Raw genomic sequence first — 17,552 nt, 5'->3', positions numbered from 1 at the left:
ATGGAAGAACTTGAAATAAAAAAAAAAAAGAGAAAAGAAAAAAACCAACAAGTTTGCATCGTGTTTTTCATTTGTTCACTGGTCCAACCAGAGTAATTGAAAGACTGTATCACAACCTGATAGCATTTTGCAGAGTCCCTTTTCAGTAATAGGTTCACTTCAATGTCTGTTCGAGTTTCCACAGACTAATTTCAGCTCGACTCTAAGCAGCAGCCAGGCTCTACCCCTTCAGTCTCCTTCCCTTACTAGGACAGCTGGGGTAGGTGTACTTCTACAGGAGCAGATCAAAACCAGATACAAAGCCTCTGACATCGAGCTCTCTGGTTTTCATTGCCATGTTTATCTATTTACACAGGATATAACAGTTTTACTGCATCTAACCATAGTTTATTCTAATTTGTTAATTGCACTTAGTCATGTACTCATCTCTCATTTAAGACATGACTAAAAAGTCTGCTATTTTCCAACCTAACAGCAAATGTTGACAATTACAGCTGCTTGATTTTCTTGAAGAAAAATAGAAAAGGCGTTTCTTTCTTTACAGAAAGTGCCAACTACTAAAACCAAAGAGTGTGACTCTCCTCTCTGCTGCCTCTTCCACCTTCACACTGGTTGAAAATATCATAAAGAAGGAGGTGCAGCTATTAGGCTGAGAGAAGATCTGTCTCTGAACAATAAAGCACTTAATCACATAATTAACATGCCATGTTCTTTCCAAGTGAGACCTTCCACATGCTTTTTGTATTGTGTAGAGCACTAGAATAGGAGTCAGGGGAATCGTGCTAAATTTTTGGTACGTTTTGGCCAGCACATCAAGGCTTCCCATCGCTTCCACACAAGGTTCCCTTACAGATGCTCTGTAAAAGCAACAGAGCGACCTCCCCAAATCACGAATGCTCAGCAATGCTCTTGAGATTGCCTGGTTCACAGCCACGTTTGTCTGTCCACTGGGTGTAAGAAGTATGAAGAGCAAACTACTTGTAATTATACAGTGCTTAAGCTGTGGTGAGAAAGAAATTTTGCTGTTTATCTGCAAAACAGGAAATTTGCTGTTCACTAATGCTTCTGTGGACCGCTGTAAAATATTACTGCTTCCTGTAACTCACTCAAGACATCAGGATTGATTATCAATTTCCATACAGGTGAAATATGAACAATCTTTATCTAAATAGGGCTGAAAGAAATAACCCAGCTTCACTGACCACAGAGGCAAAGTCAAACAGAGCTGGGTTGACTGGAATTGGGGTGCGCAAGTGTTTTGGTCAATTACTCGGCTGTTGTGGGGATGGGGGTGAATCCCAGCTAGTACTGGTGGCTCTGCCCCAGCCCTGGCATCGAGAACCAAGTCAGGAGCTACATGGGAAGAATAAAGCTGAGAGAAGTTTGTTTCTTCGTCCCATTTGCATTACATTTCCAGAAACTTGATGTTCTTGCTTCCTCAGGGCTCACATGGATATTTCTGCAAACCTGTTTATGTCCCGTATAAAGCTCTTCCTTTTGTAACGTGTTTTACACGTACACTCCTTCTTCGCACCTCAACTTTCATTCACCTCCTCCTACATATCCCAGTTTGTGAGCAGGCTGCCCTTACCAGCTGCTGTAACATACAGCTGCTGAGTGCAACCAACAACTCTAAAAAGCCAGTTTTAGCATAAAAATCCTTTTCAGCTTCAGATTTAAGGCACATCTTCTCGTACGGTATCTCCCACGTGACAAGTTTTCCATCGGAGGGGTAACATCACCTCAGCAACATCTGCTGGGCAACTGGATGTACCACAAGGTTTCCAGCAACAGCCTGGGAATCCTGACCTGCTCCTCCAGCGACAGCCACGGGGAAAGTTTTTTAACTGGAAAACTCTGCCAGCCAGCGCTCTGGGGCGCTTGTTAATGGATACTACCAGAAACAGGATGTTCCCAAGAGATAACAAATTTTCTCTGGCACTCAGAAATCGTTTCTAAATAAGCAGTGTCACCATGGATGCCAATCACAAATCTGCAGTGTAAAGATGTAATTACAAAACGCCTGCTGCACGGCTTGTGCATACTGAGCCAAATTCCCTCTCGGTATTCATCCCAAGTGGCTGGGCTGTGATTATCCACAGCACATCAGCACCCCCGGGCTCCAAATGGCTCCCAGCACTACTTACAAGCATAGTAAGATCCTGCCTCTTCCCCAACAAGTTCACTACCTACGCTGGCAATCACACAGCCAGCAGAAAAGTCAGAATAAAGGCTGTTTGACAAATAAGCTGTTTGGATCAGACATCAAGCATTTGCCAAGATTATTAAAGAATTCGGTGGCGGAGGTAGTATCCTGCCTTGTACAATGCTAACGCTAAAGAATAATATGGCCTTTAATGAGAACAGCGAGTAGGGATTTTATCCACCTGGTTATCTGAAGGCCACAGCAGGTATTGGAAAGAGAGAAGGACTTAGCAGCACAGTTTGGAGAATGAGTGAAAGCCGCCTCACAGCCAGGTAAGGCCCTGTATCAGGCCTGGTACTTTTATTTGTATTAGTTTCCAGAATAACTGCAGGGTGCAACATGCCAAATGGTATGGAAATAACACAGTCCAAACATCACAGTCATTCCCACAGTCTAGACAGTCTCCTCTCGCAGGACATTTAAGCAAGTCTGATCACCAGTTCCAGACTTGGAAAACTATGTCATGAGATCTTCGTTATGAAAGATCCCATAGAATATCAAAAGATGCTTTATCACAATGCAGTGAGCAGAGAGCCAAAACAAACATAAAGTATGTAAAAGCAAATTCCTGACAAAGCAAAAACTGAATTAAAGATTATGAGACTGAAGTAGGGCGGAAAAGAGAGGAAGAATCAGAGTTGATAGCTCAAGCCATACGGATCTATGCAAAGCTATGCAAGTTTAACATACAATTTCCTCGCTCTATTCTAATATTTCTTCTAAACCTTGACCCGAAGTTGCAGAGAGCAAGGTGATTATGAAATGCCAAGAGAACAAAACAAAATAAAACAATAAAGTAAAGCTCTGCTTTATGGCATAAAGAACAGTCACAAGTCCAAGTCTTGCTCTGGTTGCTGTGACTGGTTTTCATGTCTACTCAAAAAGTGCTCTGTGCTCTGAAACAGGCAAATAGTTTTTTCCAGCTTCTTCTCTCTCTGTTTCACTCATCTCCAATAGAATATTTTCTGTATATATATATATGTTTTGGGAACCGGTCAAGACACTGACACATTTTGATGTTACCTTGGTGCTGCAGAACTCAAGCATGGACCAGGACTCCATTGCACAAGATGCTGAACAGAGCTGGTGCAGTGAAGTTTTCCTCTAATACGATGCAATCTAAAGCACTGCTGGAGCTGACTCATTCTAAGGGTCAGCACCAACTTAATGGTACAAGCTCCAAGAGCACTGCATTCATTTAAATAAATGGGCATTTAATGGAATCACAACTGAGCAATACTCTTGGTACATAAACTTTGTCCTTCCTCATGCAGAAATTTTGTTTCTCTCTCTCCTGATAACCTTTTCTTCCACATTTGGAAAATAAGATCATTCTGCGTGACCCAGACAAAAAAGCGCCTTGGTTTGTGTGTTACCTAGTGCCACATACAAAAAAAAAGAGTAAAAGAAATTATATTTTAGTTCACATTTCTATGATAACAACAATGAAGAAATTAAAACCTTACTTTCTCCATCTCTCCAGCAGTGAAAGTGCTCACTGGCGTTGGTTGGCTTGATTAGACAGAGGCAAATTCAGGGAATCAGTATTGCTGCTTGGCTGCACCCTCTCTGCCCTGCTTTAGCCATGCTCTGTGCAACAAATCAGTAACTGGCTCCAATTGCCATGAGGGCAACTGCAAAGCAACAACCCACAGAACCACTGGAAGAGTTGATACAGGTGCTGTAAGAGGAAAAGGCTGCAATTTTTCAGAGGGATATTGTGACCAGAGCTGCATCAATGGACTGCAACCAGTAAGACAACAGTTCTTTGGTCTTACAAGAGGGCCTACAAGATTGGAGAACAAAACCTAAAAATACTAACAAAGAGGTTTATTTAAAACAAACAAATGAAAAAAAACAACACCAAGCGTATCACAGGGGTTTCGCTCCTATTAATCTGAATAAATTTACCTTCCCAGTTCGCAGGAAATTCCAACTGTTGGCCCACTTTATCCACTCACCTTTCCTCTTCAGAGCCTCAGACGTTGCGACTAATTCAGCGCTAGCCGAGATTGCTTTCCGGCATTAGGGAAAAGCTGCCCGTAAACGCTCTGCCTGCTCGGGCTGCAGAACGACGGCTCTATTCAGGTCATCCTTGCAAGAATATTAATCCAGTGAGTGTGCAGCTTCCCGGAGTCAACTCATGCCATTGCCTGGAGGAGTTCAGGATTGCAGAGCTTAACCTTTGATATGAAAATGGCTACAATTCACTGTTATTAGTGCATGTGCGCATCACTCCTATTAGGCAGTGAGGTATTGCCTAGAGCGGGGTACAGCTGTTTCGAGTCATAAAGTGGGATTTGCTTCACGTTGAAGCCAACTGCCGCTCTGATAGCAAATATATCCATAGCCACTATGAGACTGCATGTGCTTTTTCTGTGCTGCCTTCAACATCCCCTGCCTTTGTTATCTAATGTATAAATGGCAATTTCCACTTGAGGGCAATTTAGTTTATGACATACTTTCTACAGATTGCCTTTCAGACCTTATATAAATGCATTTCGTATATATTTTTTTTCTCTGTTCAATGATTCTTATATAATGCTATTTCTCTCTTTTTTTATGTTGACTAAATACTTCCAGAGACTCGTTGGAGAGACAGACCACTTTGGTAGATTCCAGCAGGAGAGGCAAAATTTATTTCTGCTCCTTTGGATTTAACTATGGTCTTCCTCAGTGCTGGCACCTACAGCAGCATCCCAGGCAAGCGCAGCAAGAGAATACCAAAAGTGAGGAGAGCGTATCGCTGCCTTTACAGTGCCAAGCACCAAGAGTCCCTGCAAAGCTCAGCTTATTTTCAAATACTGTAACTAATATTTTCCATCTCAGAAACAAAACAAACAAAAACCCATAAATTCCAGTGAACCAAAAGTGACTGGGTTTGTGTTCCACTTTTACAGTAAGTCACATATTCTGCGCTTGAACAGATGGTTTGCTTTTTAACAGGGCTTTGGACATAGGTGTTATTGTAAGTGAACGTAGCTCCCTCTCCTGGTTGAAAGCCAGATTCAGAAAGGCCACTAACTGGGGCAGGGGAATTGTCCAGCATCTTTTTATCCCTGTATATGCTCACACAGTTTCTATTACATTTTAAACAACGAGACTGAAAGTAAATTGGTTTTAACGAATATGCTCCTTACAATTTATTGTTCAATTTGGTGATCAAACCAGGCTCTGAAATTAATTAACCAGGAACTGACATAGGCCTGAAAGGCAGAATTATTCTGAGCAGACATAATCAGGCTTTTATTACTTCAATTTCAGAAGAGTGAGCAATTTATTTATTTATTTTTTTAACTTTAAAGTAACTCTTGAAAGGTCTAACTGCCTTAACTCATGAAGAATCCTTAGATTCATAAAATCCATAAAGTAAAAAAAGAAAATGTCAATGTGCTTGCAAAGTTGTAGAAACCAAACCAAATATGTATGTACATATATATATATATATACACACACACACACACACATACATGCATGCACATGCAAACACACACTTAGGAGTTGTAAAAATCTAAAAGGAACTAAAATCCTCTCCTGGACTAAAAATTCTAAAACAACTAAAAATGAAACTGCTAAGTTGTGGATGAGGACAGTTGGCCTAATGAGGTATGGACAATTAATGAGATCCAGGAGCATTAAAGCAGGTTTGCAGAGAATTTCAATAGCCATTATCGATGTTAACTACTACTAATGCCACCTAGTTTCTCTGACAGCCATGTGACAAAGTTTCTAAGAAAGAGGAGCTAGACAGCATGGCTGGTTGTAAAAACACACAGCTTCACAGAGAAGGCACAAGGGTCAGACTGCTCCTTTCTGGTTTAGGATGTTGAATATTCAAAGAGACATTTTACAACAGCGGCTTTGCCTCTCTCTCTACTACTTTCTAATTAGAGCACAGATAGATGATTTCATAGATGTAAGAACCCAGAAGTTGGGAAAGATAATTTAGCCTTTTGTACCTCATCTTTAACACTTCATTTATTACTAAATATCATCTATTTTTGCATGATCCGGGTGCTTCTGCAGCAATCCCGGCTGCCCCTGGCCACGGTGCGGACCCATCACGCTGATGACAGCGAGTGCCCCCCGGCCGCGGCCGCTCGTCGCATCGTGCTGCCATCCGTCAGGCTGGAGCTCACGCACAACCTCACGATTCCCTCTCGGGCATAAGGGCAAGGTGCCTGGTGCAGATGTGAGGGGCTGGGCCTCTGAAAATGCTGCCTATGCTCCTTTTAAGAAGGCTCCCTGCTTGATGATTAACGAGGCAGTGTGAGCATCAGCTTCGGTGCTGAGCGCACAGCCAGAATGTGGCATGAGACTGGGTGCCTGGACTGTGCTGGGAGCCAGGAGAGGTACACACAGCTTTCTAGAGGGGGAACAGGTGCAGAAAAAGGGCAACTTCCTATAATCATGGCCTGCCCCTATAAATGCGCATTTCCAGCTTCCTGCAAAAAAAGACGGAGATTTAGCTTTTTATTTCCGACTTCATTTCGCTTCAGCTCAACAAAGCATCGTCAGGCAGGGCTCTGATCTCCTCTTTCTTCTCACCAAAAACTCATACCTACATTCAAGTGAAAGAGGAAACAACTGAAATTACACACAAAACAACCTGGAGCTTGGAAAAGTAGAGAATATGGTCAGAGTCTCTACAGATTTTCATAAGATTTCAATCAAGACCTTTTCTGCACTCTAGCACATCCAACTCCTTGTGAATGCTCCAGTTCAGCAGCCCATGATGAGAAGAGGGAGCAAGAGAGAGATCTTATCACAGCTGATTACATTAGAAGTTCAGCTTCAATCCGGGAGAAAGACTGGTTTGCATTTCAATCCCAGCAGTTTTACAAGAGGCTGTTATGTATATCTAGGAAATTACATTTTAAAAAGTTGTAACACGCAAAAGTGACTCCGTTCCTAGTAATAGCGGGGTATCTTACTGCAGGGAGACTTTTCCTGCCTTTCCCTTTTACTTTTTCCACTCTTTATTTTAAAACTTGCAGTCTCTAGTATTTTATAGCAAAAACTGTTTGTAAAGCAAGAATTGTGCTGATCGCATCAGAACTCATTAATATAACTTGTTTTTCCATTATTAGCACCATCTGAGCCTGTTGAAAGCCTTAACCAGGGCTTTAATTTTTCCACAGAGAGCTTTAAATTAATTAGTGGTTTACATGCTAACAAAGAATCTGATACATTCATAAATCAATCTAATGCAGAAGGATTACCAGAGGGTGGAAACCTATTCAGTGGGGACCTCACATTCAGTTAACATGGTGGTTTTTAACAAAAGGGTGCAGGTGTGGAATAGACAGACACCGGGAAGAGCCCACGATAATCACTTTGCATCACTTAAATACGCAGCGGGACACATGGTAAATCAGAGCCTAGGGCCCACCCTAAGTGAAAGCCATGTACACATAAAAGGCGCCATCATCCCACTTTAACCTTCACAGCTAAATTGCCAAAGTGGCACAATTTCTTTTGTGTAGGTTACAGGCCACTGAACTAATGGAAAATAGAGTAGATTTAAAGTACTTGGATGCAGAAGTACAAACTACTGAAGCAACCCTGTAACATGTATGCATATAAATAGATCGAATAAATAAAATCTTGAACTTTTTCTAGGTAATTATTAACTGAAGTTATTAAAACATGATGTAATTCTGTGTACGTTTGGTTCACTCAAGGTATTTAATCTAGATGTCTGCTAACACAACACTTAATCTATCACAAAGACTCTGCTATGTAACTATGGAATCGTTTTTCTTGTATTTTTCCTAACCCAGCATTGTTCACTGTTAATAAAATCTCACAAAAATGAACACTTTTCCTGGTATTGTTCTGTGTCCTAAAGATCCAAAGTCAGGCACTAAAGGTTTGGTAAAAACATTTGGATTTAATGAGTCAAAAATAAATAAATAAAAGAAGACTGACTAAAACAGTTTCTAGCTTTTATGATCTTTTGAAATAAACACTTCATCTGTATGGAAAGCTGTTAATTTTAATAAAGGAGACACCTGCACAGTCTCCATCAAATTCATACACACTGTACACACATGAAGTGATCGTATTCTTTTCCCTTACAGAAAGGTAAAAGATCTTTGATGAGTCAGAAGTAACATGACTAAGAACATTTCTAAAATGCACATTAAAGAACTGAAGGCCACAAGCAAAAGAGCCACACCACAGCTAGGCTCACTGCTGCTGGTGCTTCCAGTAGCTTGACTGGCAGCAGAGCAGATGTGCCTTCTGGTAATGAGTAATCATTAATATTTACTGATGAGAAACTTGAGCAAATGTCAGGTATTCACAGCCTAAATTTATTTGGTTCTCCTAATTCAAACAATTTATAAATGCACGTTCACACAATCTGATGTATGAGGTATCAGATTTCTATACAACTATATGGAAAAAATGGGATCTTAGAGTCAGCTCATATTTTTGGTGATGAACACTAGTCTTGAAGTGCAATACTTTCATTTGTTCTCTTCTTTAGAGTGTCTTCTGGTACATATCTACTTCCAATAATCCAGTCATGAAAAATACATGTCTGGGACATGGGAAAAAATACATTTCTACAGGGACTGTTGTGGAGCTGACACACTGTTATCGCACACAGTACAGCATGTCTGATCTTTTAGCCTTAGCTTTTAAAAAAGGTCTCCTCATAAAAACCACATTCCCTCATCACTCACCTTGTTATTTACACAGATGCACAAATCCCTTTTTGAGCAAAGATATCACAGCTTAACTAGTTTCTACAGCACATGCTTAGCGTTGATTGTTTGATGTTGTTCCTGTGTCCGAGCAGGCCTCGCCGCAGCGGTCCCTGCCTCAGCTTCCAGGGACCGCATGCAAAATGCAGAGACCACAAATACTGACGGGCCCCAGCGCAGGGAAGCGAATTATAAATAGCACATTCTGCACATGATTCCTGCAGGGAAGGCAATAGTGAAGTCTACGCACAACTTTCTCACACTGTGATCAAACAGGCACCGAACAGAGAGCAGGCAGGGCAGGCCGAACCCCGTCCTGAAGCCATGTGGTACCAGGGACAAACACCTCTGGCCCTCTGGCTCTGCTTGTCCTAGAAGTGGCCGTGGGTTGGTGTAATGCCACCGCTTCTTACCCTCATGACCCATCTGTATTGCAAAACCCCAATAAAATGTAAATTTTTTGAAGTAAGGAAGGAGCACTAGCATGGTACTAAATGAGGTGCCTGCCTGCAGAAGGCTGGGTGATGTTTTGTGCAGTTTGCAGAGGCAGGAGAGGGGGCACGGCTCCTCCTGCAGGCTGCTTTCCACCCACCCCACACCACGTACAAATAATGCTCCTTGCGAGACAGCACGGTGCTAATAGCAGCAACTGCCGTCACCCCTGCCCTTCCCAAACGAAGGCATTAGCTCACTGAAAGGCCAAAGCCAAAGGCTTGCTCTGCCCAAAATCCCCCTCCAAAATTTCTCTGTGCATCTTTCCTAAGAATGTGCCCTGAGACCGGCCAGTGGTGTGGGCTCCGTACTCCATGGCCCAGGAATGCAGCCTACCTGAGTTAATTGGCCCACGGCCTCCCCTGCATTCAGATACTCCATCTCCCGGACCCATACTGCTTCCACACTGCTCACAGCTGAGTTCATTAATGTTAATTAATGACTGCTGTGTTTTGTATTAAAATTACCGGTTCTGAGCTCTGAGACACAGGCAAGTTTCCATACATCAGCTGCTTCAAAGCAATTGTCTCTCCAGGCGCACTCTGCCTCGGCAGTAGTTGCAGGATAATTGTGGAAATGACCCCTTGGGAAAGAGCAGGAAAACAGTCTGATATTTACCTTGGGGAGAGGCTGCACCCCTGGGAGCTACCTGTCAGCTTGTAACAGGCTACAGCACTCAGCCTCACAACCAATTATCCAAAATCACACTCTGCTTAGCAGTGCCGTGTGAGGAATCTCACAAGCCCACAGTAAAAGGCACCCGGCGTGCCTGACCCCCAGGAGATGAAACCACCAGGTGGGTGCGACACCAAGGCCAAAAGCCCAAGCCTGGGGCTTTTTCAGAGGCCCCACTGCTTCCCTGCCCTGCTGCAGCCCTCTCCCAAAGGCATGTTATCAGCTCCAAGCTGCTGAGAGCTGCTGGGACAGAGGAGGCTCGATTCCCATTATTCTGTGCTGTTCCTTGAGTCCAGAAAGTATGTAAGCAAAGTTACTGAACAGTAAATAAAAGGAATTGTAATGGTCTTTGAATCCGAGTGTTATTTATCAGGCAGAGAGGTCTTGCAGCAGTTCACTTGTTATGACAACTCTTCTTCCACCATAAATTACTTCAGGACAGTGACAACCTACAAATTACAGGTTTTCTACTGAAAATAGGGGGTCTCTGGAATCGCATAGACCAAAAGCATTACCAGGTCTAGAAGGTTAATCACTGTTGCTTATTTCATGAAGTCTTGAATTATCCCGCTAAGTGTATTTTACATGCAATATATTATATTGGTTCTTTGCCTCCAAGGGAAAACTGGTTTTTAAAAAAAAAAATAAAGGAAACTTCAAATACAGTAAACAGCTCTTTTCAGATTTTGAAAATTGTTTACGCTGGAAACTAAAATGCAATTCTAAATCCCATGCCTGATCTTTGCCATCCTTCCTGAGGCAAAATCCCCTCTGAAGTCAGCAGGAGTTACATCGTGGTTATCGGCTGCTGGATTATGGCTCAACGTGACAGAAGTTTGCTTCTCAGTTCCTAGAGAACTTCTGCCCCAACACGCACCCCATAACCAAGTGCCCCATCTGCCTGACTGCTAACTCTCAAAACTTTCTGGTGGCCAAATCAGCCCCAGCACAGACCCAAGGGAGCTATCTTGGGGTAGTGCTTGCACCATGCCTGGCACACAGCAGGGATTTTGTGCAAATCCCACTGCCCTCCTTCCCCTCACTACAAGCCATGAGGATTGCCAAGGCTCCTGTCCCTGCAGAGCCCCCTGTCAGCCACCCTTCCTCCGTTACGGAGCTGCACGTGGCTATCGTCATATGGCTCATGGCAGGTTTCTCCTGCCTGTCACCCACATCCCTCCAAACCTTCTTGCGTTGCATTGATCACTAATAATGATTTATAAAACGCACTCACCGGAGGCAGCTGGGATTTTAAGGACCTGGAAGCACACAGCTAACTGAGCGTACAGGTCCTACACAGCTTCTCTCCACCAGGTTAAACAAGCTTTGCCCCAGATTATTTCACAGCCAACTGTGAGACCCACTCAGATCAACAGCAGCATCCTAAGTGTGTCTGAGGGAGTGGATCTGGGTTTGGGACTTTTCTGCTTTGTTATCCCATGGAAGCCTACGACATTTTATCCAAAGACAGGGACAAACAAACTTCTTAACAGATGGGAAGAGTTCCTCAGATATTAAGTAATTAAGCACATTCTGCACATGTTGGCTCCAAAATAAAATTGTTTTGAAGAGATAAGGCACTCTGTTAATTGAGAGCTCTGGTTAACCAAAAATCACTCATTTCAGCTTTTGCTCACAAGCCTAATCTCAAACTGCTATGAGAAAAATGAAGATATAAAGAACATTACATGATTTACAAATTGATTGGATTGACTTTTTTGTTTTTAATTAAAGCTTCTATGTTTGCATTCTTCCATTTTTCTGCAGCTGGCCAAGATTTAAGGCCAACGAAAGGCAACTAAATCTACTACATTTTGATCTGAAATTGCCCTTCTGTGCTTATGGGCTTGCTTGCCTCTCTTCCCATTCCAGTGAGCATCATCAGCAGGGAAAAGGAAACAGCTTTTCGCTACCGCAGCTTTCCCCAGAAGCCAAGAAAGAGCCTTGAGCTTCCTCAGAGGTATGAATGAATGGTTGGCACCCATCGTTACATCCACGACAGCCTTAACACTCGGGTGTTCATCTTCAGCAAGACGAAATGGACCTAAGGCCTGGACAGAAGTACAGTAAGAACCGCAAAGCAGACGGGTGCCGCAGCTTACCATGGTTCCTTCACTCTTACTTTGTGCAACTTCTCGCTGCAGCCGAGCCACAGACAGCTTCTCCCTACGGAAAGAAAAGCGTGTGAATAGCATTTCATTTCTCACTGCCGGAGAGGACGCACCACATCCACGTCACGGCGGCGTTCCTGCACGCCGCTCGGGTAACCCTCCTGGCAGAGCGCTGCCATATTCCTGTGAGGTATTTAACGGCTGTGTTATTGTTTCATTTTGTGGCAGTCTGACAGAACTGACAATAAATCAACAGAATCTCAACATCATTTGCTCCGTTCAAACACCAGAACAGCTCATCACGCTGCTGGTACGGAAGCAGACCGTGCAAATCAGGCCGCGTGATTTGTTTTCCTGCGGCCCTGCACATCAGCCTCTGCTGCACTGCATTACCACAAGCTAGAAGACTGTTAAATTATCAGTAAATGTATGCATAAAATTAAAATAAATATGCTCCGTTTCTAAACATACTGTAGATATTTTGCAATTTTATTCTTTTTATTAAGCTTTTTTTTGTACAAGGCCCTTACCCAAATCTTCAACTTGACTCATATAGCAATTCACTTGCTTAATTAAGAATTTGGCAATCACAACACAGGTTCTCCTGAAAAGTTGTAAGAAAGGAATGGAATTATGTTTTTAGTATGTGCAGAAAGGGAGATGTTTTCAGTGTATGGACTGGGAGAATGTAGCACGTACCAAGTCTGTGAACTACAAAACCCAGACCCTGCAAAGCGGCGCAGAACCTGCCGCTGCAGGGGGGAAAGGAGGAGAGGAACTTACTCTGGAAGCTCAGCAAAACAGAAGACACCTTACGGAACAGCTGGGACTTAAGCAACCTCTCACAATTTAAAATGGATTTAAGAAAAACAAAGACACTTTTCCAAGGAGGCTATTTTTAAAGAACACCTATTTTTGAAAGAAAAGCACCCTGCAGGAATGTCAGAGGAATTTATTAGCACATAAAGAATTTATCAGAACACAACAAAACATAAAATTTGGAGATGAATAAATTCGTTACAAATGATGAACAATGGCTTTGAAAACTTCTGGCAACAGGATTTGTAAAATAGAAGATAACCAAGTTGGAAATTTTCCATTTAAATAGAAACTGTACTGCCAGCAGGGTGCCGGCCTGGGAGCACCCAGCTCTGTCCCATGGTGTGGGAAACCCACCAGGAACAAAATCCCCCCTTGTTGAGGAGGTCCCAAATAGTCATCAGAGTAATAGTAGGCATTGGTAACATTGTGATCTGTAAATGTACGCAATGAGGAAAAAAAAAAATTAATATTGGCAAAAGCTAAACACAACACAGCCACCACCCTGGGGAAGCTGCATTTGTGTTACTGCAGAATATTTGGATGCTTTTGTGAACATGTGAAAAATGACTGAGAATGGAGGAGCGGCACTAATATAAGAGAGAGCCTTAACGCAAATATCCTACAAACTGCTTCTAAACCACACGTGTAACCCTCTCTCTGCCCTGCTTGGTCAGCGTCACACTATCACACAGTATCACAATTTACAAAATTGGTTAAACCTATTTTAAGGATGTAGTTCAGCTGCTCGAAATAGCCAGTTGCCTTTTTGTGCTGGTTCAGTGCCCTAATGTGTTTTAGCAGAAAAAGCTTGCATACCCTTTGAGGGGGAGCTGACTTTTTAATTGAAAAACAAATGCCTGAAGATGTTTTATGAGAAAAGACGTAGGGAAACAAAAAAACAACCCACAAACCAGTCTTCCATGTACTTCCAATCTGCATAGGTTCAGTTATTCCTCCTGAATGAGGACAATGCTTTTCCCTCTCCATTTTACTCCTAACAGAGATTTATTTACACATTTCTGGAATGCTGTAGCTTTTATAAAGCTAAATTCTATTCAAGCTCCATCAGCAAAGAGAGCTGCTCTTAATGAGATCCAATTTTCACCATTCTTACAGGGGAAGAGTCAGAGGAGGCTTCCTGAACAATTTTCCCAGCAAAGGAGGGCAGAGCCAGGCGTTCCCATACCGTGCCTACAACACTCCTGCTATTGGGAGTGGAATGACACTTCAACAGGAGAAAGCAACAAATAAACCAGATCATCATGTATGGGAAAACTTGCACCAGGGGATGCAGAAGAGCCGTCTGTTGCAGCAGCATCTAAAAGTAAGCAAACATAGAGGAAGGCAAGCTCCGTGCTCCCCGTTCAGAGGGGTCCCACTGCGCTTTCTCCCTTCCTCTGGGCAAAGGATCTGGGCACGGGGCACCAGCCCCAAGCAGATGGTCATCCTCATCTGTGCAGGGCATGCCGTGTGCCCCCAGAGCACGGTAATCCCTTGGGTAACTCCATCCAGTTTTGGGACGCGTCTGGCCCATCGCCTACAGTGAGCCGCTCTGTGTAAACGTGCCCACATTATCTCTGTAAATACCCACCAGTACCATGGCTGAGAAATGCAGTCGAAATCCTGCCGTGAGCCAACAGCGTGTAGCACCAATTTGCAGCACTGGAAGTTTTCTTGTAAGCTACGGGACAAGGGAGAAGTGGGACCTTCATGTGCAAGCACAACCAAATCACCCAGCTTGTCCTCAGCACAGTGAGTTTTCATTTCTTTTTTTTTTTCTTCCTTTTTTTTAACCAGTGTTACAATTGGATAAGCACTTTTACTATGACTGAGCTGCAAAAATAACAAGCTTGCAGCTACTTTAGCCTTTCAGATGCAAAGAACATTTGACATGCAGCTTCAGCGTTAATCTTGTTTTTTTAATCTTCGCTTCTAAATAGGAAAAAAATCAGTAGCGTTGCTTTGTGGCTATATGGCTTTATTTATTTTTAATCAAGCATGTTTCATCCCTATAGCATGATTAATTAATGAAGTTAATTAGCAACTACAGCCAACCTACAAGAAAACAAAATCCTTCTGAGGGTTTAAAAAACCTAAAACATGTTCATTGAGAAGTTCTCATGTTCGCTTTTGAAAAACTACCAAATGATAAAAGGTTTACAAAAGTGTTCTTTGAAAGCACAGTTTATGCTCCTAAGTTTGAATATTTGCATTGTAAGTGGCAAAACTCCCAGCCGAGGCCTTTGCAAAGAGATAATTAAAGGAGCCAAACAAGGATGCAATTATATCCTTTCCAGATGGAAGCAGGCACACAAGTGTTCAGTGTGTGGATGTAAGAAAGATACATTTCAAGTCTCAGTATCACCACTAGATTTTGCAGTAGCTTGTTCTAAAAAACAACAGTTTGAGGAAAGCCCATTTAGTCCAAGAAAAACACCAGTGTTTTAAATAATCCTGCACATGCTAAACTCTCCTCAAGCCGACGTTTCTCCTTCTCTCTTCCCCACCAGCGAGACTCCACCAGCCACCAGACAAAAGCAGTCTCCTACCAGCAGTGGCAGCCACCCAGCACAGCTCAGGTTTTCCCTGCAGATCTGTGTCACTTGAACTTCTCGAAGGTCCACAGGGATTAAGAAAGTCAAAAAGATGCAATTGCAGACCCCCACCTACCACCTAAATTTGAACAAACGCTGATCCAGTTCCTCATCAGATCCACCAAGGCGATGAAAGCGGTACTGGATGCAGGGAAGGCTGCCTTGTTCTTTCAGTTCTTCTTTGCATGTGTTTTACATTGCTGAGACAAACAGAAACCTCTAGCAGCAAAGTTCAACTTCCCAAATGTTAGAGTGAGATTTTCATTCGTATTTTGCAACCTCAGACTCAGCAGCTCGTAGATATATACGGTGTTGCTTCTGCATCTCACACAGGAAAGGTATTTCTTAAAATAGTTTCTCAATAAAGGCATGAAGTAAAGACTTCATTATGACGTGCTGGATTGGAACTATTTGCCAAGACCTCAGCCCTGCAGACTCAGAGTAGATTTTCAATGCTAGATAACGATTGTACAGTTTTAATGAAGAGAAATAATTTTAGTGTTAACAATGAAAAAGAACAAATCCCAAACTCTAAAAGAATGCAGAATTTCCTTGTGACATCCCCTGAAACTCAAGTTAATGCTTCACTGAATCTCAATTGCTATGATCCACTGAGAACAGGACGGTTACACCAGACCCCAACGCTGTTCATCCACACTTTACACATCATCAATGTCACTACACACCAGCACGTATCAGCATCTTGCGTTTTCAATATTAATGAAAATATTTTCACCTTTTCTTATGCCTTATAACTTATTACATTCCTACACCTGGAGTGAATGAGGACAAGATTTAAGAGGTATGGCAGTTCCCAAGTTACTAACTTAATTGCTTCTTTACTCTCCGATTTATTTATTTCATGACCAGGAAAGTGTTTTCTTCATGTTTCATCCTTTCTCGGAAACTTTCACTCAGCAGCAATTTCCCTTAGAAGTGGTCAGTTCTGCACCAGAAAATAAACCCTGGCTTCATCTTTCATCTTACAGCTTTCACCATTTGCAAAGATGGAAAACAATCACTTGACCTATGGAAAAAGTCAAGCTTGGAAGTGTTGCTCTTACAATTGGTTTTATTTTTAGTGCTTGTGTCCAACCACAGCGACTGTGCTATATTCCAGGGAGCGCTTTGGTGCCTTCTGCAGACCACTTCGGAGCAGAGAAATTAGCAGGAGGTTCCTGCTCTACACTATGGAGATTCAGAAAGTGAATAAACAGCTCACAATAGGAAAAAATATATTTCACCATGTACAAGTCAGCAAAATGAGAAAAGCTCAGAATGTGAATTTGCAAAGTGTCCCTACTCATTATGTGCTGAAATGTCCTCCCTATTTATCACCTAAAATTCGTTCTTTGTAATTTTCTCCCCCAAGCACCCAGTTATCATAACCCTGACTTCCCAAGGCACCAGAAACCCCAGCACCAAGCCCACCGAGCTGTGCTCGAGCCCCTCGCCTGATGGGACCTGACAAGAGACAGCCACAGGTGTTGTGGGGAGCTGCCGTGCCTCCTTCAGTGCTTGGCGATGCCACCACCTTCCTTGCAGCTGAAGACCAGGCACAAGGGGTGTGTTTGGTGTGCTGGAAGTGTCTGCACTGTGCTCTTTTTGAAGCCGGTAGTTTAGAATCACAACAGTTTAGCTAGATCTGGCAATAAAGAGAGTCGTCTTGCAAAGAAATACTAATTGAAAATTTAACGCTGAGCAGAGTACGAGCTTTATTTAATTATTTTTATAATAATTGCAGACTGTGGTTACTACAATAGAAGGAGCAACAGAATAGATAGGAAGAGCCACCAGCAAGGCACAGGCTCCCAATTATTGCTAATTTATTTCTGAGTAAGAGATAAGCATACTGAAAACATCATTTACATTAAAGCTCTCTTCCACGGGACATGTTCCTGCCAAATCCAGACAAGCCAAACAGGTAGCAACTTACTTG

At 42.6% G+C, this 17,552-nt stretch overlaps 1 protein-coding gene across 4 annotated transcripts in view; it reads right to left on the bottom strand.

The window, feature by feature from the left end:
- NCKAP5 (NCK associated protein 5) overlaps window positions 1-17,552 on the bottom strand; it is a 364,164-nt gene that overhangs the window by 200,309 nt on the left and 146,303 nt on the right. For 2 of the 4 annotated variants that reach the window (XM_082763523.1, XM_082763524.1), the window contains exons 1-2: window positions 14,611-14,641; window positions 12,189-12,252 (exon numbers count right to left, since the gene is read on the bottom strand). Coding sequence is in view for 2 of the 4 variants with exons in the window: in XM_082763525.1 (XP_082619651.1) it covers window positions 12,189-12,248 (60 nt within the window). In the remaining 2 variants the exon portion in view is untranslated. Of the gene's footprint in view, window positions 1-12,188; window positions 12,253-14,610; window positions 14,642-17,552 lie in introns of those variants that run through there. The other 2 variants (XM_082763525.1, XM_082763522.1) reach the window with 2 other exon arrangements.

The sequence above is a fragment of the Aythya marila genome (genome assembly GCF_965140915.1).
Source record: "Aythya marila genome assembly, chromosome: 6".
In the NCBI taxonomy this organism is placed as follows: Eukaryota; Metazoa; Chordata; class Aves; order Anseriformes; family Anatidae; genus Aythya; species Aythya marila.
The sequence above is the reverse complement of the archived record's forward strand: the minus strand, read 5'-3'. Positions and strand labels throughout refer to the sequence as shown.